Genomic DNA, 25,655 nt, shown 5'->3' with positions numbered 1-25,655 from the left:
TATTCAAGCCAGCTTAGTTCAGAGGTTCCTTCACAATTATGTTAATTTGTATACCTCCAAAAACTCTGAGAAAGCTTTAAAATCAGAATGAAAATGGGCTGAAGCACACGTTAAAAAACTAAAATTTCCAGTTCACTGTTTATATTTTTTTAGAGCAGTTTTTATTCAATCAGTTCCCCTATCTTTTGAATCAACACAGACCTTTGAAGCAGCACAACCTAGTGGTTTCCTCGAATTTCTGCTGTGTATTGAAATTGCATCCACTCAATTAAAAAAAGATGCAAATCCTAAATTATTTTAATGGTTCATTTTTCACAGGTGCTCCCTGAACTTTGATGCCTCTATTTAATGAATGCACATTCGGAAGTAGTGTTCCCTCGATTTTTGCGGATTCGAACTTCGCAGAAAGTCTATACCACGGTTTTTCAAAAATATTAATTAAAAAATACTTTGTTGGGTTTTTTCTCTATACCATGGTTTTTCCCACCCGATGACGTCATATGTCATCACCAAACTTTCGTCTGCCTTTAATAAATATTTTTTAAAATAAACTTTAATAAGTAAACGTCGTGAATGGTTGCTAAGGGAATGGAAAATTGCAATTTAGGGGTTTAAAGTGTTAAGGGAAGGCTTGTGATACTATTCATAGCCAAAAATAGTGTATTTACTTCCGCATCTTTACTTTGCGGAAATTCAACTTTCGCGGGCGGTCTTGGAACGCATCCCCCGCGAAAAGTGAGGGAACACTGTATACCCATTAAAGTCCAAATAAAGCATAAAAATTCAAACGGTATATAAAGAACCATACTTTAAAAATAAAATTGATGACTGTCCAGCTTCTACACTATCTCACAATCTTCTGTTTCTACACACAGTCATCTTTTGTACCTTTTAAAGAGAGATGTTAATGCAACTCAGGATTGTATTGGCCTTTTTGGCTGTAGCTGCATATTGCTGACTCATATTTAGTTGGTTGTCCACCAAGACTCCAAGACCCCTCTCACAAAGTCACTGCTATTGAGTGTGGTTTCACCCAGTTTATATGTACAAATTTTATTTATTTGCCATCGCTCTTCCCTTTAGTGTAACCTCAATGTACTTACTACCTGCCCCTAAACATCCAAATCCACCAACATGAACACAAATGAACACAATGCAAATGAAACTTTGGGAGAGCTGGATTTATTGCAACAATAAGTGCATAAGTGCATCAGCGTGCCTTCCGTCCGCTGTCCTAATGTTTCTCTCTTACTAGTATCATGTATATAAACATTGTTGTTTTTAAAGAAAAATGTATAAGAAGTGGAAGAAGGCACGGATGGCTTATATAGATTTGCAAGATGATAAGCATAATAAGTAAAATTGTTAAAAGGAATTTAATGGTGAATTTAATTAGAAGAAAATTGGTTATCTAGATGTCAAAATTAGAGGTCGAGGTTTGGGAGTTTCATATGAGTCCTTGGAGAGGGGCGGCATACAAATCTAATAAATAATAATAATAATAATAATAATAATAATAATAATAATAATAATAATAATAATGCACTGAAAGTAAATAATTTGGAATTAGAATAGAATAGAATACAGTACTTTATTGGCCAAGTGTGATTGGACAAACAAGGAATTTGTCTTGGTGCACATAAAAGAAAATATAGATTTGTCAAGAATCGTGTGGTACAACACTTAACGATTGTCATAAGTGTCAAATAAGCAATGAAGAAACAATCAATATTAATAAAAATCTTAGGATACAAACAAGTTAGTCATACAGTCCTAAGTGGGAGGAAAAGGATGATAGGATTGAAGATAAAAAATTAATAGAAATAGAAGTGCAGACCTAGTAAAAAGTTTGACAGTGTTGAGGGAATTATTTGTTTAGTAGAGTGATGGCGTTCGGGGGGGGGAAATGTTCTGATAAATTTATGTAGAAAATTATTTTATTAGAAATTTATTTTTGGGATTATGCACGACTAACTAATGAGATACTGTTTTTATTGTAATACGAATAGAAGGTATTTTGAAATGTATTGAAAAAGTTTGTATGGGGAAAACAAAAATTTAAAAAGTTATACCTGAAAACATTGTTATATCTTCGTATACTACCAATTCGTACTTGACAAAACAAATAAATAAATAAAATATAACGAAAAGGTTGAATGTGGACTCTGGTCTGCACCTCCCCAAGGGCGGCAAATGCAGAAACCCCAATTTACAAAGAGAGCGCTGTAAGTTTCGAAAATTGGGACAGCAATTCCACGCACTGAGCTCGACACGGAGCTGGAGCTCTTCTACATTCACACACTGGTCGACGGTGTCACTTCGCAAGCTTTGCCCCCCTCCTCCGATTCCCACAATTCCTGCCCACAGCTAAGATGGCGACGGGAGTCCCGAGCTGCGTCAGGCGCTTTCTCCGGTTGCCGTGCAACTGGCATGGCAGCGCTTTCCAAGCTCGCTCGGCCGCCTCCTGGTCCTCCGCGCACGTGCGCCAGATGTTCCTCCAGTTCTTCCAGGAGCGGCACGGGCATCAAGTCGTTCCCTCGGCTTCCGTGAGGCCGCGAAACGATCCCGGGCTGCTCTTCGTGAACGCGGGGATGAACCAGGTACGCTCCCTAAACCGGCCGCGGAACGAACAAGCTTCGCATAAGGGTTCCGCCGTTGCCCTTGACGGCTCTGATGGGATTGCTTATCTCGTTTCCTTTCAAAGAAAATTTATTTTATTTTTTCCTGGTACAGTATTAAATGCCGCTCCTAGGGTGCCGCGTCGTTTATCATCTTTTTCGCTGCTAAAAAGAAAAAAGAAACGGCGTACTTGCTCAGAAATGCATTGCGTTTTTACATTTTACACTTCCAGAATATTTTTCTCAAAGTGCAAAAAGGAGGGGGGAAATGTTCAGCTGAAGGAAACGATGCAGTCGGAATAAGAAGCATCCTAATGCAATGGAGAACTGCAGTTGGGATATTTCAAAAATAACTTAGAAACATAGAAACATAGAAGACTGACGGCAGAAAAAGACCTCATGGTCCATCTAGTCTGCCCTTATACTATTTCCTGTATTTTATCTTACAATGGATATATGTTTATCCCAGGCATGTTTAAATTCAGTTACTGTGGATTTACCAACCACGTCTGCTGGAAGTTTGTTCCAAGGATCTACTACTCTTTCAGTAAAATAATATTTTCTCATGTTACCTTTGATCATTCCCCCAACTAACTTCAGATTGTGTCCCCTTGTTCTTGTGTTCACTTTCCTATTAAAAACACTTCCCTCCTGAACCTTATTTAACCCTTTAACATATTTAAATGTTTCGATCATGTCCCCCCTTTTCCTTCTGTCCTCCAGACTATACAGATTGAGTAAGTCTTTCCTGATACGTTTTATGCTTAAGACCTTCCACCATTCTTGTAGCCTGTCTTTGGACCCGTTCAATTTTGTCAATATCTTTTTGTAGGTGAGGTCTCCAGAACTGAACACAGTACTCCAAATGTGGTCTCACCAGCGCTCTATATAAGGGGATCACAATCTCCCTCTTCCTGCTTGTTATACCTCTAGCTATGCAGCCAAGCATCCTACTTGCTTTTCCTACCGCCCAACCACACTCCTCACCCATTTTGAGACTATCAGAAATCACTACCCCTAAATCCTTCTGTGTTCTTTTCTGTAGCAGCTTTTCTGTTGAGAATTTGATTGAAAATGTTTAGATAAAAATAAAGTAAGCTTCATATACCAGTATGCATTATACTGTCTTCGGAGAGGGGTAGCATATAAATCTATAATAATAATAATAATAATAATAATAATAATAATAATAATAATAATAATAATAGAGATTCACATTATCTAACATTATTTAATATAAATTGGCTTTTCAAGAGCACCATTGGAACCAGCATAATGGATAGCTAACTTAATGTGCTGGATCCAGAGAGTTGCTGCTTCAAGTCACCATTTAATTAGATTAGCTTTAAAGTAATAAAATAATGTCCTGTTCTCAGATATTCGGAGCAAGTTTGCAATGCCATTCAAACATATAGTGTATGTAAGCTATTGAAAATTTTAGCAGATGGCCCACTGTGTATCCAGATCTGAGCTAGTTGTGGATTTATAAATAAGGAGCCATTGCTGCTCTAAAGTAAGGTATGGTGGGAGAATAAACACAGAGCAGCATCTTTCGGTTTGTTTTTCTGCATCCATGGGTTTGGAGGAACATTATTATTTGGAAAGAAGGGGACTGGGAAAAGAGTGACCTTGCATCCAAGGCGTGGTGACTATTTCTTATTTGGTCATTGCGAACATTGTTTAAATTCTAAGAACATAATTCCAGGAAGTTACAGATACCAGAAAAGAAAGAGTATTTGGAATAGTAGAATTATTAAAATGGGTTTGCTGTACTGACTGGGAAATGTTTGCTAGCTGATTCTCTTAATCCTGGTTAGCACTAAGATTGGTTTATTGAGTGATAAGAGAATGTACCTTCCCGTGATGGCAAACCTATGGCACAGGTGGCACTCGGAACTATATCTGAGGGCACACAAGGCGTTGTCCTATGTCAGCTCCAGTGCACATGTGCATTCTGGCCAGCTGATTTTCGGCTTTCTTTAAGTGAAAAACGGCCCAGCGGTCCAACTTGAAGTTTGTTTCCAAACTTCCGGTTTGCCTGTTTGGCCATTTTTCACTCTCCCCAGGCTTCAGGGGCCTACCAGACATCCGGAGACTTCAGTAAGGGCTGTGCACTTGCGCAGGGGCGAGTGTGGGGGGATTGTGCGCCTGCAGGGGGCAGCATATGTGTACATATCTGCATTATGGGTGTGGGCACCCGTGCACAGGCTATCTCACTTATGCGCACCCTTTTGGCATTGGAGCAAAAAAAGATTCACCATTACTGCACTATAGCAAATCCTTCTCTTAGTGTGAACCAAATATCTTGTTTGTGAAATTTTCTTTCTAATTGTCTTTCAATTTCCAGTTCAAACCAATCTTCCTGGGCATAGCAGATCCTCAAAGTGAGCTTAAACGTTACCGTCGAATTGTGAACACTCAGAAGTGTGTGAGGGCAGGTGGAAAGCACAATGATTTGGAGGATGTGGGTCGAGATGTTTATCATCATACTTTCTTTGAAATGCTTGGGAACTGGTCCTTTGGCGATTATTTCAAAGTAAGGCATTGTTACACTTGTTTTTAAAAAATGTCCGATCTGTAATTAATTTAATTTGTAACTAACTGAGACCTAAGTGCAATCCAGAGATCTTTTTTGCTTTGTGAAATACAGTATTTATAATGTGTAAACTGCACCATAAATTGAAACAGTAAAACAATTGTTGTATTATCTATGGTTCTCAGTGCAAAGGATTTTCTGCATGTGGAAATAGTACTTTTTGAGAAAGATTTTGGTTGATCATGCTATTCTGATTTGTGCACTTTACACGAGCATGAGGCATAAGTCAAGTCAAGGAAACTATCTAATTGCAAAGTGAACAGGTTTTGCTGTTTGCGCTCATATTGACTTGAGACTCCTGTGTTCTCACTTCTGATCTAAATAGTTTGAACCAGTTGTCTTCAGCTAATGTGTATCGCAATGTGTTGGAGTGTAACATCCATCAGTTTTAGATAGCATGGCTTTGCTGATTAAACATGCTGAAGGTTATAATCCACCACATCCAGAGGACACTAGTCTGAGAAAACATTATTTAAACAACTGTATAGAAATAAACAGCCAAAAGCACCTTGCAGAATTCTAGCCTGCCGTTAATGACACTAATTGTTTATCTGTTTATATTGTACCTTCAAAGAATTTAGAATATCCTCCCCAATAGCTTAGAGAAGAGAGTAATCTATCCGAGGTTATCCAGTTGCAAGAGACTGGGAAAAGATCTCACCAATCTCTTTAGTCTCATGTTTTCATTTTATTTGCTCACCAAGTTGTCCTTGATTTATGCTACAAGCAGCTAGTATCAAACTTTATAGTCTGTTCTCTTTGGAGCATCTGGAGTTGTTTTCTTACCCCACAATTTAACTATTATTTTTCATTGCTTTCATACTTTTTTTTTATTTTAGGAGGAAGCATGTAAGATGGCATGGGAGCTCCTGACACAAGTCTATGAAATTCCAAAGGATCAGCTTTATGTCACTTATTTTGGAGGTGATGCCACACTTGGTCTAAGTGCTGATGAAGAGTGTAGAGATATATGGCTTACACTTGGGTAAGGTTTTTTTAATGAATGTAAATAAATTTTAGAAACTTTAAGGTTTTTTTTAATCATGGTCCAAAAGCCAACAACAACATATATGTTCAAATGATATACAGTGATCCCTCTATTATCGCGAAGGTTCCGTTCCAAGACCCCTCGCGATAATCGATTTTTCGCGATGTAGGGTTGCGGAAGTAAAAACACCATCTGCGCATGCACGCCCTTTTTTTCATGGCCGCACATGCGCAGATGGTGGAGTTTGCATGGGTGGCCGACGGCACCCAGGGAAGGTTCCTTCGGCCGCCCAGCAGCTGATCTGCTCTGCAGCTCGGCAGCAGCGAGGAGCCGAAGATGGGGTTTCCCCGTTGCCCAGGCAAAGGGGAAACCCCATCTTCGGCTCCTCGCTGCCGCCGCGCTGCGGAGCAGATCAGCTGCTGGGCGGCCGAAGGAACCTTCCCTGGGTCTTCCCGCCGGCCAGGCAAAGGGGAAACCCCAAGATCGCTTGCCGCTTGCCCGTCACCCGCCCGCCCGGCCGCTCGCTTGCCGCTTGCCGCTTGCCCGTTCACCCACCCACCCAGCCGCTCGCTTGCCGCTTGCCCGTTCACCCGCCCACCCAGCCGCTTGCTTGCCGCTTGCCCGTTCACCCGCCCACCCAGCCGCTTGCTTGCCGCTTGCCGCTTGCCCGTTCACCCGCCCGCCCAACCGCTCGCTTGCCGCTTGCCCGTTCACCCGCCCGCCCGGCTGCTCGCTTGCCGCTTGCCCATCACCCGCCCACCCAGCCGCTCGCTTGCTGCTTGCCGCTTGCCCGTTCACCCGCCCACCCAGCCGCTCGCTTGCCGCTTGCCGCTTGCCTGTTCACCCGCCCGCCCGGCTGCTCGCTTGCCGCTCGAGAGCAAGAGGGGAAGAGATAGAGAAAGAGAGAGAAGGAAAGAAAGAGATGAGAGAGGGAGGAAGAGAGTGTGAGAGAGGAAGAAGCAAGATAGAGAAAGAGAGAGAGAAAGAAAGATGAGAAAGGAAAGGAGTGACGTCATCGGGTGGAAAAATCGCGATATAGCGTTTCGCGAAGATTGAGATCGCGAAAATCGAGGGATCACTGTAAGTTATAATAATAACAATCATTTACATTAAGTGGGAACTAGATGACTTTTAAAAGCTATTTCTGTGACAGATATTTTGCAAATGTCTTAGAAGTATTAACAGATGGATCATTAATAGCTCAAGCAGCTAAAGGGTGACCTGATGAATGCTATTAATTCTATATACCAGTGAGTATGCAGTTGACATTGAAGCAACACAAATCAAAACCAGTTTCTGAGTTCAAATGTAAGCATGTATGGCATTCATATGAGGCTGGGGGTGAGGGGTAGAATATATACTCACTGTCATCTTAATGACTATTATTATTATTATTATTATTATTATTATTAATTGGATTTATTTATTTATTTATTAATTGGATTTATTTATTAATTGGATTTATTTATTTGTTTATTTATTTATTCATTCATTCATTCATTCATTCATTTATTTATTTATTTGATTAGTATGCCACCCCTCTCCGCAGACTCGGGGCGCCTAACAACAATGATAAAAACAGCATGTAGCAATCCAATTAATAAAACAACTAAAAACCCTTATAATAAAACCAAACATACCCACAAACATACCATGCATAACTTGTAATGGCCTAGGGGGAAGGAATATCTTAACTCCCCCATGCCTGGCGGCATAAATGAATCTTAAGTAGTTTACGAAAGACAGGGAGGGTGGGGGCAGTTCTAATCCCCTCTCCGCCCCTCTCCGCTTGTCGTGTTCAATTTCTGTAGAGATGAAGTTATTTCTTATACATAGTGCAACTCCACCTCTTCTTTTATTTGGTGTATATCTTTTAAATAATTTAAATCCCTCTAGCTGTACTTTAGTACATTCATTAGCAGAATGAATGAACCATGCGTAACTTACCTAAGTTCACCTATCCCAGCAAAGTGGCAGCCTGGAAACAGAGATTTCCCATTTTGAGATTTCCGAGTTCCAGTCCATGAAGTTCATAGATCCAGTGGGCATTAGGAGAAAAGAAGGAAAATATGGATTTGCTGTTTCCACTCACCAACTGCTCTGCTTGTTTGCTTGTTCTTTTTTTTATTGTTATTGTTTTTCAGGGTACCCTCTAGTCATATTCTTCCTTTTCACCTGAAAGATAACTTCTGGGAGATGGGTGACACTGGTCCCTGTGGGCCCTGCACAGAAATCCATTATGATCATATAGGTGGTGGGAGAAATGCAGCAGCACTCGTGAATCAGGGAAGTCCTGATGTAGTAGAGATCTGGAACCTCGTTTTCATACAGTACAACAGGTATGTTATGATGTTACTGCTAGAGTTTTATATAAATGCCATAGCTTGACATCTTAGCAAAGTTTTGCATGGCATAGAATGTGCAGAGTTTGTTAAGTTGGGCAGCTGCGTAATTTTTAAACAAATCTAATAAATCTAATAAATAAATAAATATTCACAAGTCTTACACCAATCAGTATTGCTTTATCAGTCCAACTATTTATATTAAATATATATTTCCTCTTCTCCCTGTCATCCCCCCTGTCCCATTATATTGTAATTTGTCAGCTGAAGGGCTGCTCTAATTTTATGTGGATTGGCAAGGTCTCTGCAAATCTTCATCTATTCATTTTGCCCATCATTCCCCCATCATCTACAAAATAATTTTAAAATCCTTTATTTTTTTACCCTGCCACTCTGTGTACTGGTTCTAGTGACTGTACTTCCTGCATTAATGTGTTGATACTGTCAGAGTTAGCAACCTTCAGCCAAAAGCCCCCGTCTTAGCTTATGTATTTTACATTGTGTTTACTATTGCTGTGAGCCGCCACGAGTCTACAGAGAGGGGCGGCATACAAATTTAATAAATAAATAAAAATAAATAAATAAATGTCCTGGTTTCAAAAGTCTTCAGTTGTAGTGTCAAAGTTCCAAAGACTAAATAATGCAGGTTGGTGGGCCGCAGGGGAGGGCCTTCTCTGTTGCTGCCCCGGCTCTATGGAATCAACTCCCCCCCTCCCAATGTCCGTACTGCTCCCATCCTACTGACCTTCCGTAAGGCCACGAAGACCTGGCTTAACAACTATCATGGCCAAATCGTATGAATGATTAGTATGCAGGTTGCTGTGATTGGTTAATTTATGGGTATTTCATTAGGGTTTTATAGTTTTTTAGATTGTAAATTTGACTTCTTTTTATTGTTTTGCATTTATATCGTTGTTGTAAGCCGCCCTGAGTCCTTCGGATTGGGTGGCATAGAAGTGTAAATAAATAACATCCAGGTAACATCCGAACTAACTTGAAAAAATGCATTGTGGCTGCATCTGTTCCGTCATGAAAATCACCCTCCCGAGTTCCCATAAACATCAGGCCTTCTATAGATAGTGTGGCAAGCCGTTAATTTATCACCAGCTTCTGCACCAGCTTGACAGGTAGATCAGCCCAGATCTGTAGCAAGAGTAATTTGTCCTATTCCTGCAGTCTGCTTCTTCAATGAGAAAGAAGAAGGTATCAGAAAACAAAATAAATTAAGGGAGAAAAGGGTAGCATTAAGCTCTGGAAAAATAACGTACAAAAAATTGTGTCCTTACTGTTTTACTCATGCTTTGCCTTTACTCACTGAACAAATTATTTCTATAGAATGATAGTAAAGTGTTGTCCTAATCTATGATGGACAAGAGCCTTTGCATAAACCCTTCGGGATTGGGCAGCGTAGAAGTCGAAATAAATAAATAATCTCCCACTAATCTTAGTCATGTAACATGTCTTCATCAATTTTCCTGGTGCCTTTTTCCAATTTCAGTTCAATCTCTTGCAGTATTCCCATACTCCTCCCTTTGGCAAAACAAGTCTTAATTATTATTATTATTATTATTATTATTATTATTATTATTACTATTATTATTACTATTATTATTATTTATTAGATTTGTATGCCACCCCTCTCCGAAGACTCGGAGTCTTGGTCTCTGATTAATGTGTGCCATTTTTCCTTTGTTTGGTTCACCGATACGATTCTAGACAGGCCAATGGGAGTTTACACCATCTGCCTCAGCATCACGTAGACACCGGAATGGGCTTAGAAAGGTTGATGACAGTTCTTCAGAACAAACGCTCCAATTATGACACAGACCTCTTCACCCCGATCCTGGATGCCATCCATAAGGTGATGAGCAGTGTGGTGTAATAATTCTGCTGAAAGTTAGAAGTTTTGTATGTACAGTCTTATCAAGTGGGCCCCAGTTAAGAACTGGGAAGGACTGTGATTGCGTTGACTTACATCAATTTGAAATGTATCTAAAGAACATCTTCATGGATCTTGCTACTCCACCTCACACACTTTCCCAACCCAGATCATGCCTCTCGTACACAGCTGTATGTCAGGATTAAGTATATCCTGTGGTAATATCTCAATGAAGAAGGAAGGACTACGTAGAGAATGCTGAGTCATTCTGAGGCAATTAAGCATGCAGCAACCTCATTAGGTGATAAGTATTTAAATATGCAAGAGCTCTCTGCTCACTTGCTTGCTGCTCGCTCTCTGATCTCTGATCCTGTGTGAAGTGTGCTCTGAAATTGCTGTATTGATCTGTTGGTTCCTGTGAGTTATTGTAACTAAGATAGTTCTAGTGAGATACTAGTGTGATATATGTATAGTAAAGATAGTATACAGTAGTAGTATAAATAAGAAGCAAATATATTTTTCCAAGACTTTTACTGCTGCTGTGTTTCATTGATGACTTCAACTCCATATCTACTGGTCTGTGGCTGGCTGGCTGGTTGGGTTGGTTAGCTGGCTGGGCTGGTTTGCTGCTTGGGCTGGCTAGCTTCTGAAAGTGCAACTCTTGATACTGAGCTCCTGTCTGGACCTGTGCAGTGCATCTCACACATCCTCATGCACCTGCCCAGATCTGTAGCACCCCCTTCACACACCTTTGTGTACCCTCCCTGACTGTGCCATGCCTCCTGTGCACATTTCCTGAGCCGTGTTGTGCTCCTTGTGCATTTGACTCACACTATGCTTTTTGCACACCCCTACCACATGTCTTGTACACCCCCTTACATCCCATCCTCATCCCTTTCGTGCACCTTCCCCAACCCTCCTCTGCACTCCTACATACTCTTGTTCCCTCCCCTACCTGGCAGCATCCATTGACCTGACCTTCTCCCCTGTCTTAAAACTTCCTACTAGTTCCCTCACTGACTTTGATTGTGAGAAGCCAGTGAAAGGAAGGAAGCTTTTTCGTCAACAAGCCTAGGATTCAGTTAACAAATCAACTGGGACTGCCAACACTAAGCAATGCAATTGTCCTCTACAATCATATTGTTTAGCAATGGTCATTCTGGTCCCAATTGCTATCATAAGCCTCAAGTCAGAGAAAGACTAATGTGACAGCATCACAGTGGTACACGACGAACTTCTTGGAGAAAGAACGGGAATCTCTGGTCCACTAGATTTTATATTGTAATATTTATCACCACTGGGCAGTGTTTATTGGATTTGGAATTCAACAAAATCTTGAGGCTCACCAAGGTTCACCAGATATTCATTCATTTTCATTCATTCATTTAAATTTGTATGCCCTAGGGATTCTAGACTGCTAGAGATATGCTAGAACGCTTATTTCTCAAGAGATCAAAAGTTGCTGCATCTCCTTTTCTGGCAGAAGCCTTAAAAAAGTCAATAGAATGACTTAAATAGTTTGCTGTGTGTTCAAGCTGAGACCAGCTCTGATAGCACTTGAATGCTTCTTTTCTGAAGTGCAGCTTCCAAGGACTATAAAAAATGTTCTCATATGGGTCTTATTATATTTGGGAATAGCTTTCCTATCCCACTCTTAGCTATCAGTACTACTTTTCTGCAGTAGGCATTTACATGTCTTTACAAAAGTAAGTGTCACTGAATTTAGTGTGGCATAAAACTGCAAAATTAAACCCCAGAAAACTTAGTCATTATTGCTGTGCAATGTTTCAGAGTCGATTCAGAAGAAGTTCAAACATGACATCCATCTGTAAACTACAACAGGCAAATCTTTCCTCAGGATCTTTTTAGAAGATGGATGTTAGAATGTTAAAAGACACAGAGACAGTCGAATAAACTTAACAAATGCATTAAACTTCCCAAATATGTTTTATGTGTTGCATGGAGATAGAGGAATGGGCCCATTTTAGTTTGGTGAAATATTTTTGGTCTACCTTTCTTTAAAAAAAACCACCACATAAACATTTAAAGAGCATTCCATTTAAACTTTTAAAGAGAAAAAAGTAAGGAAAAGTGGTGCAATTTAGAGTAATTACTGTACAGTGTTCCCTTGATTTTCACGGTGGATACGTTCCAAGACCGCCCGCAAATTTCCGCGAACTAGAGATGCGGAATTAAATACACCATTTTTGGCTATGGACAGTATTACAAGCCATCCCTTAACACTTTAAACCCCTAAATTACCATTTTCCATTCCCCTAACAACCATTTACTCACCATTATTACTGGTACTCACCATTGAATAAGACACTTAGTGATCCTGATATATATAAACATAAGTAACAATAATAATTTTTTTTGTTATTTATTTGCAAAAAATATTAGTTTGGCGACGACGTATGATGTCATCAGGCGGGAAAAACCGTGGTATAGGAAAAAACCCGCGAAGTATTTTTTAATTAATATATGGTATAGGCTATTCGCAAAGTTCGAACCCGCGAAAATCGAGGGAACACTATTTATTTCAGTATAAGAGGTAATTTCTCCCCCCAAAATTGTGTGGAAATGTCTGTGCATCTTATAAAGCGAATATTATGATGGAGGGGAGTTGGTGTTGGTGTCAATCAACTGTTCTAGAACATACTGCAGCGGTGAACTGGCTGTGGTGAATGGGCTGCGGCAGTGACTGGGCAGTGCCAAGTGGGCAGCCCTGGATGGGTTGTGGCAAATGGGCCACAGCAAACCGGCCATATGAATACTGGATGAGTGCTGGGAAGCAGAGGCAGATTTTTTCCCCCTAGTTTTCCTCCCCAAAAGCCAAGCGCTATAGTCCAAAAAATGCAGTAAATAGAACATGCATATTCTTGTGTGATATTTTTTTTTCAGTGTCTTCTATTATCTTTCAGGGCTGTGGTGGACCTGGTTACCAAGGCTTGGTTGGCGAAACTGACCCGGGGAGAGTGAACATGGCATACAGAGTGGTGGCAGATCACGTGCGTGCCTTGTCTGTTTGCATTGCGGATGGGATTTTCCCAGGCATGGCTGGTGCCGAGTAAGGAAAACATCCAATATTGAGGGGAAGAAGTGTTGGGACTGAGTGATGAGAGAATATTCAGGTTGACGTTGTGAGAGAGAAAGTTACACGGAGAGAGGAAGTAGGGCGGGACAAATGGAAACTACAATTTTGAATAATTCCCAAAGATTAGTGGAGGAAGAGTGACTGCAGCAGACATGAAATGGAGCATACCAAGGATATAGTTGTAAAACCAACAAGTTATGGCATCGGACCAGATTATCTCCAGGACTGCCTTCTGCTGCATGAATCCTAGCGACCGGTTAGGTCCCACAGAGTTGGCCTTCTCCGGGTGCCATCGACTAAGCCAGTGTTTTTCAACCGGTGTGCCGCGGCACACTAGTGTGCCGCGAGACATGGCCAGGTGTGCCGCGAGGTGGCTCCTGCAAGTGGGAGCCCCCGCCCCCCTGCGGGCAGGCAGGGGAATGGGGACTGTGCGCCCATGGAAAAGGGCACGCAGGGGGGTATTTTGGGGTGCGCGGCTATTGCCCGCCGCCGACGCTACCCGCGCACCCCAAAATACCCCCCCCTGCGTGCCCTTTTCCATGGGCGCGCAGTCCCCATTCCCCTGCCTGCCCGCAGGGGGGCGGGGAGGCGCCGGCAGTAGAAGGCGCTGCCCCCGCCCGCCCGATCCGCTCCCTCTCCTCCTCTTCCGATGAAAGAAACGCGCGGAAGCTGCCTGCTTGAGCCTCGCGTTGCTCCACCCCGCTTCATCCTGCTTGTCATCCTCCGTTGCCAGGAAAGCCGGGTTTGCTTTCCGTGAAAGCAGCGCGCCTTTTAACACGCTGCTTTCCTGCACCTCTTTCCTGGGGGGGGGGGCAGCAAAAGCCTCAGCGACGTTTGGCTGCCGGGGGGTGGGGAGGAGAAAATCCTCCCCCCCCCAGGAGCAGCAAAAGCCTAAGCGGCGGGGTGCGCCGTTTGCCTTTCGGCTCATTCGCAGAGGCTTTTGCTGCTTGTGGAGGGGGGGTTGGCGGTGCCGATGCCAAATGCTTTCCCTCCGCGGTGGGGGGTGCATGGCAGGCGCAGTCAGCCCCAGGAGACAAAGATGGAATGAGAGAAAGGAAAGAGACAGAAAGGGAGGGAGAGAAAGAAAAAGTGAGAGATAGAAACGATAGAGAGAAAGGGAATGAGAGAAAGGAAAGAGAGAGAAAGGGAGGGAGAGAAGGAAAGAGTGAGAGATAGAAAGGATAGAGAGAAAGAGGGAATGAGAGAAAGGAAAGAGACAGAAAGGGAGGGAGAGAAAGAAAAAGTGAGAGATAGAAAGGATAGAGAGAAAGGGAATGAGAGAAAGGAAAGAGAGAGAAAGGGAGGGAGAGAAGGAAAGAGTGAGAGATAGAAAGGATAGAGAGAAAGAGGGAATGAGAGAAAGGAAAGAGATAGAAAGGATAGAGAGAAAGAGGGAATGAGAGAAAGGAAAGAGAGAGAGAAAGGGAGGGAGAGAAGGAAAGAGTGAGAGATAGAAAGGATAGAGAGAAAGAGGAAATGAGAGAAAGGAAAGAGAGACAGAGAGAAAATAAGAGAGAGAGCAACAGAGAGAGAAAGAACAAGAGAGAGAAAGCATGAGAGAGAGAAAGAACAAGAGAGAGAGAGAGAAAATAAGAGAACGAGAGAGAGAGAGAAGGAAAGCAAGAGAGAAAAAAAGATAGCAAGAGAGAGAGAAAGCGACAGATAGGGAGAGGAAAGGAGAGTGAGAGAAATGAGAACAAAAATGGGAGAAAAAAGGAGAAATGAGAAAATGATTGAGGCAGAGAATGAGAGGAGAGTGAAACAAAAGAGAGAGAGAGGTGATTCTTGAAGCATATGGTAAAAAGCATCCAAATAATAAGAAAAAACCCCCAGCCCACACCTGTTTTTGAAAAGAATAAAAGAGAAAAAAAAACCCAGCCCTCAACTGGTTTTGGAAATGGTTGGAGTGTGTATACATACACACACATAAGGGGGGGAGAGAGACAGGGATGGAAAAAGAGAAGTGAGAGGGAATAGGAATGAGGGAAAAAGGGAGGAAGAGAGAGAGAAATGAGAAACATGAGAGAGAAAAGGGGGAAAGACAGGAGAAGTACCCATAAATGAGACAGTGGTATAAATTTCAGGAGGGATGATTGATGATTGACTGTATTTATAAGGGGATGTTACATGGGATTGTATATATGAGGGGGTTATGTATGTATGTATGTATGTATGTATGTATGTATGTATGTATGCATTTTTTATTTATTTATTGATTTGATTTGATTTGATTTGATTTGATTTGATTTGATTTGTGTCATTTTGGTTGGTGGTGTGCCCCAGGATTTTGTAAATGTAAAAAATGTGCCGCGGATCAAAAAAGGTTGAAAATCACTGGACTAAACAATGTCATTTGGCGGGACCCAGTAGAAGAGCCTTCTCTGTGGTGGCCCCGACCCTCTGGAACCAGCTCCCCCCAGATATCAGAGTTGCCGCCACCCTCCTTGCCTTTCGCAAGCTCCTTAAAACCCACCTCTGTCGTCAGGCATGGGGGAATTGAAATTTCCCTTCCCCCTAGGCTTATAGAATTTATACATGGTATGTTTGTATTATTATTATTATTATTATTATTATTATTTATTTATTTATTTATTTATTAGATTTATATGCCGCCCCTCTCCGCAGACTCGGGGCGGCTAACAACAGTGGTAAAACAACATGAACAATCCAATTAATAAAAAACAACTAAAAAACCCTTATTCTAAAAAACCAAACATACACACAAACATACCATTCATAAGTTGTAATAGCCTAGGGGGGAAAGGATAACTTAACTCCCCCATGCCTGGCGACAAAGGTGGGTCTTAAGTAATTTGCGAAAGACAAGGAGGGTGGGGGCCGTTCTAATCTGGTATGTATGAGTGGTTCTTTAAATTGGGGTTTTTTAGATTGTTTTTAATATTAGATTTGTTTACATTGTCTTTTTATATTGTTATTAGCCGCCCCGAGTCTTCGGAGAGGGGCGGCATACAAATCTAATAAATAAATAAAATAAAATAAGATAAATATGTTCTGTTCCCACGAAAAACATAACACAACACCCAGTTTGTATACACTTATTTAATTCAACACCACTACTAATACGTAACACCCGCGATAAAGGAGGGAACACTATTCGGACTTCTTTCTGAAAAAGTAAAATTGCCTACTCACTCAAAATGCTAATTTCTTTTTGAAACATTTCTTCCTTGCAGGCTTGTTCTACGTCAGATCTTGCGCAGGGCTGTTCGGTTTTCTTCTGAGGTCCTCCACGCTCCACCTGGGTTCTTGGCGAGTTTGGTTCCTGTTGTAGTAGAAATTCTGGTAACTTAGAATTTGATTTCTTAAGCAAGGATATTTCTTTGAGCCAGCTTCCTTTGCTAACGCGGTATTGGTTGCCTTATCAGATGTTACCTTATCATCTTCCGATATCAGATGAGGAATCCCTTAGTTGCTAGAAGTATGGGAGATATGACAAAGTCAAAGAGCAGATTTTTTTTAATGCAGATGTTAAAACTATCTAATTGTTCTACAGATGGTTTCAATATTAGAAGAAATAGTACATTCTATTATTCCAATGAGATATATCACATCCCTTCTGCTAAGTAGAAAATGTGCAGAAGGAACAGAATTATCGTAGGATTTGCTAGTTTACAGAATTCCATATTTCTTTTTTTTAAAAGAGTTTTTATTAATTTATATACATTAAAAAACACACACAAACAAAACACTATACAAAACACAGTTTAAAAAAAACAGTTGCATGTATGCACTTATACTTCTAGGGTTGTTGGATTATTTTGTGGTATTCATATTGATGAATAATTCTTGCTTCTTTGCTAATTTAATATAGTCCTATAGTTTTTTCACTTCTAAACATAATATTCTATCATATACTGTATTACATATACAGTATTGTATAACATCATATAGCATAATTTATAAGTAATTACCTTAATCATAATATCAGTATTTTCTTGAATTTATCTAAAATTATTCTTTAATGTATTTATTTTGTTTTCGTTTTTTCAAGCCAATCATACAGTAGATTCCAGGTTACATAATATTCTGCCATGTTTCTTAACGGAAAGGCAGCTCTTATGGAAGTGTTTCTGTCCAATAACATGAAGGGCCTGAAAGGCCTTTTGTGATATTCGTGTTAAGTCAACACATCTAATGATTTTCATCACTCGCGTTAATCCTATTCAGATATTTTATTTTTGCATAGAATTGGGGGTGAGTGGTGGGAGTAATCTGCTATATTATATAATTCCTGGCATGAGACTAACAAAACAAAACAAAATCCTAATTTCGGAAGCAGAGAACTCCATATAATGTAAATTAAGGCTGGGGAGAAGTGGGAGTTGTACTAGTAATGATTTGTAATGAGTTGATGTTTCCTTTGCAGGGAGAAGCTTATCCAGAACTAAAGAAGGATCCAGAGAAGGTAAGCAACTACTGCACTCAGAGTTGTGTAGATCTCTAATTATTACACATTGCTTGAAATAGTGGAATTATTTCCTTTTCTTTTTTCATTCATATCTCTCATCACCAGTCCTCTAATATAGTATTTTGCTGTGTCCCATACAATTTGAAGCATGATATCACTCTTCATTGCTTATTTGACCCCTATGACAATCATTAAACATTGCACCACATGATTCTTGACAAATGTATCTTTTCCCTTTATGTACACTAAGAGCATATGCACCAATACAAATTCCTTGTGTGTCCAATCACACTTGGCCAATAAAGAATTCTATTCTATTCTTTTTTTCCTATTCTTATTCTCTTTAAAGAAAATGTCAATTCTTTTTCTTTCTGTGTTTCTTGATTTAAAGTCCATCTAGTTCTTTCCTTTTGTCCTTTCCAAGAAATTAACGGGTTGTGATCAGTCCACATATCAGTTTCAATGCTCACATTTTGTATATTTGCTAATAAATCTGTTGATACATATCTATTCTTGACCAGGACACGTGTCTATTAGAATAGAATGTATGTATATATATATAAATATAAATATGTATGTATGTAATGGAAATTTTTCCCTTCCATGCGTCAAATATGTTCATGGAATTACAGTGGTACCTCGGTACTCGAACGCTTTGGTTCTCGTACATTTCGGATAACGAACAAAATTTTCGGCAAAAATTTGCTCCGGTATCTGAACAAAAATTCGGATACCGAACAGCCACAGAAAAATTTGTTCATTATCCGAAATGTTACCGGCGGGGGCTGCTACAATCCAAGCAGCTTCAGGGTGCTGAGGAGCTCTATAAGAGCTCCAAGCTGCAGGAAGGGTGGTGGCGGCTGCAATCCCGTCAGCTTCGGGGGGCTCCTTTCCTCATTGCTTCCTCTTATTACCTGTAAGCAGCTGCAAAAACTTTCTCCTTCCCGGCGGCTGCAACGGCGGCGGCTTCCCTTCGAGTAGCAACAGCGCCGGAAACGTCACGTGATGAAGGGAAGCTGCCGGAGCCATCTCAGCAGATGCCGCCGCTCCAGCAGCTTCCCTTCATTACGTGACGTTCCCGGCGCTGTTGCTCCTCGAAGGGAAGCCGCCGCCGTTGCAGCCGCCGGGAAGGAGAAAGTTTTTGCAGCTGCTTACAGGTAATAATATGAAGCATTGAGGAAAGGAGCCCCCCAAAGCTGCCGGGATTGCAGCCGCCCCCACCCTTCCTGCAGCTTGGAGTACCGAATTTATTTATCCCATTGGAAATAAAGAAAATAGATTTAATTGGTTCCCAGCGAGTTAACAGGGGCTGGGAACCAATTAAATCCATTTCCATTATTTCCTATGGGATAAATAAATTCGGTACTCGACCAAATCGGTTCTCGACCACACTTCTGGAACGAATTGTGGTCGAGTACCGTGGTACCACTGTATTTCCTTAGCCATTCCCTCTTCATCAGCATACTATACTAGCTTCCAGTTTTTGATGCATTTTTTTCTCCATCTCATTTTAAATAGTGGAAGAATGGAGGTGAAATTGGGCTTCACTGCTGCATCCTGAGCAATTATGCTAATACAGCATGCACTTTAAAGGTCAACCCAACAGTTGAGCTCTGTGCCACACTTGAGCAAATGCAGGCAGGAGACTTGCCCTTCTGACGTGAAGGAAGTTATAAACCAGCGGCTCATCTAGAGCCAGAAAGCTTAGGCAAAGTGTGTTGTCTCTCTTTTGCCTCTTTTGTTTTGAAAGATGTAGTCCTCTTTTCCAGTATTTTTTTAACCCAATGAATCAATAATTCACATATACTGTATATAATCTGGACAAAGAAAGTTCTAGTTAATTTTCTAAAACCTTTTGTGAGAAGAAACCTTCATTTGAAAACCATTAAAATTTTTGATATATATAACTTTATTATTATTATTTATTATTATTATTATTTATTAAATTTGTATGCCGTCCCTCTCCGCAGACTAATTTTTCTTACACTGTTTACTAAGCACTTATGTATGTTAAATAATTTTTTTTAAAAAAAAGATATATAATAGCATTAGCATTTAGACTTACAGTATACAGTGATCCCTCGATTTGCGCGTTCTCGATTAGCGCGAAACGCTGCAATGCGGTTTTTCAAAAAATATTAATTAAAAAATAAGTCCGCGTTTTTTTTGCTATGTACCACGGTTTTTCCCACCCGATGACGTCATACGTCATCACCAAGAGTCACTTCTCTGTCTCTTTCTCTTTCTTTCCTGTCACTATGCTTCAATCATTTTCTCATTTCTCTTTTTTCTCCCCTTTTTTCTATCATTTCTCTCTCTCTTTCTTCCTCTCTCACACTCTCTTCCTCCCTTCTCTCTCCCCCCCTCCACTTGCCCACGAGAAGAAAAAAAGCAACCTCTGCCGGGCAGCTCCCCTTGTGCCCCCGCTTTGTGCCTGCCTCTTTTGGGGATATTTTTTTCTTTTCTTTTTTGCGCTGGCGGCGGGAGCTGTTGGGGAGGGCTCTGCCGGGAAGGCCTCTCAGCTGCAGAGCCGAATGGGGGCGGAGGCAACAGCGGAGCCCGGCGCTGGGGCCATGCGAGGCTGTTCATCCAGGGGGGCGTGGACTGGCAAGTCGCCCTCCTTTCTCTCTCTTTCTCAAGATCGCTTGCCGCTTGCCTATTGCAGCGAAGGAGGCGAAGCAAGGCTCCAAGCTGCAAAGTGGCAAGCGATCTTTCCCCTTTGCCTGGGCGGCGGGAAGACCAAGGGAAGGTTCCTTCAGCCGCCCAACACCTGATCCGCTCCGCAGCGCGGCAGCAGCGAGGAGCCGAAGATGGGGTTTCCCCTTTGCCTTTACCCCATTTTCGGCTCCTCGCTGCTTCCGCGCTGCGGAGCAGATCAGCTGTTGGGCGGCTGAAGGAATCTTCCCTTGGTCTTCCCCGCCGCCCACACGCAAACTCCACCATCTGCGCATGTGCGGCCATGAAAAAAATGGCGCACATGCGCAGATGGTGGTTTTTACTTCCGCATCCAGTATAACGCGGAAATCGGTTAGCGCGGGAGGTCTTGGAACGTAACCCCCGCGCTAACCGAGAGATCACTGTACAGTGATCCCCCGATCATTGCGAGGGTTCCGTTCCAGGACCCCTAGCATTGATCGGGTTTTCGCGAAGTAGCGCTGCGGAAGTAAAAACACCATCTGCGCATGCGCAGATGGTGTTTTTACTTCCGCAGCAGCGAGGAGCCGAAGATTGGGGTTTCCCCACCGCCCACGCAAACTCCTCGCTGCCGCTCGCCCGCCCTTCGCCCTCCCACGCCGTTCGCTCACGCCGCTTCCCAGCTGAGTCCTGAAGCCAATTCGCTTCAGGACTCAGCTGGGAAGCGGCGAGAATGAACGGCGTGGGCGGGCGAAGGGCGGGCGGGCGGGCGCGCGGGCATGCAGGCGGCGGACAAGCCGTTCGCTCGCACCGCTCGCTCGTCCTGAAGCCAATTCGCTTCAGGACTCAGCTGGGAAGCAGCGAGAATGAACGGCGTGGGCGGGCGAAGGGCGGGCGCACGGGCAGCGAGGAGTTTGGGGAAACTCCTCGCTGATGCCCGCTGCTCGCCCTCCCGCCAGCAAGAGGGGGAAGACCTAGGGAAGCCGCCCAGCAGCTGATCTGCCCGGCGCCATCTACGCATGCGTGCCCATAGAAAAAAGGGCGCGCATGTGCAGATGGTGTTTTTACTTCCGGGTTGCAAAATCGCCATATAGCCATTTCGCAATGATCGGGGTCGCAATACCCGGGGGATCACTGTATGTCACTTCATAGTGCTTTTACAGCCCTCTCTAAGCAGTTTACAGGATCGGCATGTTGCCCCAACAATCTGGGTCCTCATTTTACTCACCTCGGAAGGATGGAGCCTCTTGTGAGCCGCCCCGAGTTTTTCGGAGAAGAGCGGCATACAAATCTAATAAATAAATAAATAAATAAATGGAAGGCTGAGTCAACCTTGAGCTGGTGGTGAGATTTGTATTGCTGAATTACTGAAGTAGCCTGCAGTGCTGCACTCTAACCACTGTGCCACTCCGGCTCTTGTATAACTTTGCACAAAGTTTGTTCATAAAATAAGACAGTAAAAAAATATGTCTTATGTCTTAACTTATCCTAAATTATCCTTTTGAGTGCAGCTAATAGATTGCAAATTGTGTGTTATGTCAGTTTGAAAGTTGGCTGTAGGAATTCAGCCTATCCCTAAAACTACTGTGTCAAAAATATTTCACCAAATGTGACACTAAGAACAAACCATAAGTGCAAAAAAAAATTAGTGCATATATTTTAATGATGTTCATTATATCTTCAAGTAAGAACTGCATTCTACTTTGTGGCCTCAGTTCCAAAAAGGTTTCCATGAGAGATACCTATGTTGTAGCTAATTATCTAGTCCACAAAAGATGATAGTCTTTTGTGCACTAGATGTATCTAAAAAACTAGACCAATTTCAGTTGGGTGTGAAATCTGGATTTTATTTTCTAGGACAGACACCTTTTCCCCCCTGCTATGTATTTCTTACTCTTCCCTTGTCTCCATTTGGATCATGGGATTGCAGGAGAATAGAATTCTACAAAAGCGAGGAGCCTGTATCATGTTTGCACTACATCTTCTTAGTGAGCAAGATACCTTGGAAAAGTTTGGCTATTCAGATTTTTAACTTACCTCTTCATCTTTTATTCAACCCTCGTAATAAATTGCTTTCTAAGCAATAGGTTTATTTTTTTAATTTTCTGTGCCTCTTCAATTTGCCTCTTTATCTCCCTGCAGATTATGAATATCATCAATGAAAACGAGGCAGCGTTTTTCTCTTCTCTCTTGCAAGGACGGCGAGTTATAAACCGAACTCTTGAGAAATTGAATCATTCCAAAGTCTTCCCAGGCAAGGGTCTCATTTCCCCACAAACAATCACTGCTAGCTGCCAAAGTGCAGTGTACAGTGTAATGAGATAGATACCTTGTTTGTAAAGTCCACCTGCCGGGCTTTGACTTGTCCTTCCCTTTTGACCATGTTTGCATGAAAGAGTGATATCCTGGCTGGTTAACGGGAATGAATGTACAAATTTCTGATGTCTTATCTCTGTAATCACAGTCGGTGGTTATCCTATGGTTGACTTTTTTTATATGAATTCAAATTCTAGTTAGGAAGCATAAAAAATGGTAGATGCTGCATTATAGGATGACATGCTTAAACATAGGAAAGTTGCTGAAGTTGTTCATATTTTTGCCTGCAGGAGAGGTAGCTTGGTCTCTCTATAGAAATTTGGGGTTCCCCCTGGATCTCATTAAATTGATGCTTGAAGAAAAAGGAGTACAGCTAGACATTGCTACTTTTGATCGTCTGGCTCAGGAACATGCCGAAGTAAGGCTCATATGTGTCTTTTTATGAATTATCCTAATGGTTCTATTTTTTTCCTGTGACCAATGTCTTAAAATGGTACTTTTAGGGAAATCTAAGGCAAGAATAGGCAACCCATGGCTTTCTAGCCATAGCTAAAAGGGAGCTCCCAGCAGGCCCTATGGTAAATTGTGAAGAATATTGGGAAATTAGCAATAGCTGGAAGACTACAAGCGGCGAGTGGCAGGAGGACACAAGGATCATTGCAGTGGTGCCAGTGCTCGTGCGCACAACGGCACAATGAACCTTGTGGTTGCTTTGCCACAACAAACCGTGTGGCGATGCCACCACTTATGTGACAACACAACAAGCCTCATAACATCCTGTCACAAGAGGCTGTACCAGTGTAACGAGCCTTGCAAAGATAATTTCTGATGGAGTTTGAGGGAGAAAAACAAGCCAGGGTCTCTGCAGCCAAAAGTTCGCAAAAGGCAAGAAGCCGCAATGACAAGCTTGACCCATACCCACACCTCGTGTATTAGCCCCACTTTCTCAGCTTTTGTTCTGCCCCAGCTATGAACCAGAGAAAACCTAGCACAAATCTATATTTAATTGATTAACCACTACTATGAGCTGGGGTGGCGCAGCAGGTAGAGTGCTGTACTGCAGAACACTGAAGCTGACTTGTAGATCTGAAGGTCAGCGGTTCAAATCTCATCACCGGCTCAAGGTTGACTCAGCCTTCCATCCTTCCGAGGTGGGTAAAATGAGGACCCAGATTGTGGGGGCAATAGGCTGGCTCTGTTAAAAAGTGCTATTGGTAACATGTTATAAGCCGCCCTGAGTCTAAGGAGAAGGGCGACATAAAAATCAAATCAAACAAACAAACAAACAAACAAACAAACAAATAAATATTAAACTGGCTTAGAAGTGGTCACAGGCAAACAAATCTTTAAAAATCTTGAAAAAAAACCAGCTGTTAATTCTACGGCATTAACAGCTGGCATAAGTCCATAAAGTCATAAAGCAAAAATATGTAATTTGTCCTGGATATCACAGGATATTATGGAGGTTGGCAAGATGCCTGGAATCAGTCCACAAAATGGAAGGCAAAACAGATAAGCCGAGCAGAGGTTTTCCAAACAAGAGGGACATGAATGAACAAACTATCAAACGAGTTGTTTCCTGCAAAGTTTTTTCCGTCTTCGTGTTGTCTTAAGTAGGCTTGGGGAGTGGCCAATTAGCCCCTAGCCTACTCCCAAGGAGACATCCTCCTGAGTAGCCAGTCCTGCCTTTGCATGCTTCTGCGTTAAGAGGAATGTCCTCCTCTTCTTCCTCATCACTGCTGCGAGTTGCTATAGGTTCTGAAGGCCCTGGCTGAACCTCTGCCTCTGACACCAAGTCCTCCTCACTGTCCGACTTGGGTGTCAGCTGCACAGGTCACCTCATTGGCCACATCTTGGATGGAATCCGCTACCAGCTACATGAGCTGCTGGCAGATCACAACAGCTTTACAAACAATTCACCCACTATTTTGATGTCAAGCTGCCCTCCACTGAGGGCAAAGCTAAAGCAGGAAGAAGCTGCAACTGTAGCTCTCACAAAGCCTGCTCACTGTCCTTGGGCATGCTCAGGGAGCCAGCAATGCCTTTTGCGGTAGCAGAGGCTACAAATGAAGTGCCATTTTCATCTTCTCTGGGATATTAAGCTGCCCTAAAGGGTAGGGCCAAAAAATAAAGACGTCCTCTGAAAATAAGCTTTGGCGCTTATTTCAAAGGTCAACTGAAAGACCGAATCTTATTTTCAGGGAAAGGTCGTAATAAAGTATATTGTTGACATCTGTTGTCAACGCCCCAAATAGCATCTGAGAAATAAATCAGAATCCACTCTCACACAAAAGGTTCGATTTATTAGCAGACATGTTGGTTACGTTTCGGCCATTCTGATACTAATTTCTCTCCAGTACTCCACCCAGGTTAAGGTTCATCTCACATCCCCACACCCACAAGTGCAATCACGTGGACCAGTCCGGTGCATGGATTCACTGACTTTCTCTTTTGTACAGTTGACGCAGAACAAAAGATGACCTTGGACTCTGGGAAAGGAATTTGTTGTGGCTATTAACTTCTCTCCTACCCCTCCCGATTCTCTTATGCTGTGTGGCTGTGGCAGGCCAAAGCCTCTGACTCCACATGATGGCTTTTGGCCTGACATCTGTCTTAATTTTAAGCTGGGTTTTTTTCTGAATGGAATAGCCTTATTTTTTTTCTCTCTAAAAGATGTGCAGGTGCAAACTAAATTGGAATGAAATTTCATAGTAACCATTGAATTGCACCTCCCCAACACTTGATTTAAAAGGGAG

The 25,655-nt window shown here is 42.1% G+C and overlaps 1 protein-coding gene across 1 annotated transcript in view; it reads left to right on the top strand.

Annotated features, from left to right (window-relative positions):
* Window positions 1–2,345: 2,345 nt before the first annotated feature.
* Window positions 2,346–25,655, top strand: part of AARS2 (alanyl-tRNA synthetase 2, mitochondrial) — a 48,765-nt gene continuing 25,455 nt past the window's right edge. The window contains exons 1-10 of the mRNA XM_070734243.1: window positions 2,346–2,600; window positions 4,966–5,154; window positions 6,054–6,199; window positions 8,347–8,541; window positions 10,261–10,405; window positions 13,348–13,493; window positions 16,715–16,823; window positions 17,908–17,946; window positions 22,726–22,837; window positions 23,190–23,317. Of these exons, the coding sequence (XP_070590344.1) occupies window positions 2,373–2,600; window positions 4,966–5,154; window positions 6,054–6,199; window positions 8,347–8,541; window positions 10,261–10,405; window positions 13,348–13,493; window positions 16,715–16,823; window positions 17,908–17,946; window positions 22,726–22,837; window positions 23,190–23,317 (1,437 nt within the window). The 5' untranslated portion in view covers window positions 2,346–2,372. The remainder of the gene's footprint in view (window positions 2,601–4,965; window positions 5,155–6,053; window positions 6,200–8,346; window positions 8,542–10,260; window positions 10,406–13,347; window positions 13,494–16,714; window positions 16,824–17,907; window positions 17,947–22,725; window positions 22,838–23,189; window positions 23,318–25,655) is intronic.

This window comes from Erythrolamprus reginae, chromosome 1 (genome assembly GCF_031021105.1).
Source record: "Erythrolamprus reginae isolate rEryReg1 chromosome 1, rEryReg1.hap1, whole genome shotgun sequence".
NCBI lineage: Eukaryota > Metazoa > Chordata > Lepidosauria > Squamata > Dipsadidae > Erythrolamprus > Erythrolamprus reginae.
The sequence above is the reverse complement of the archived record's forward strand: the minus strand, read 5'-3'. Positions and strand labels throughout refer to the sequence as shown.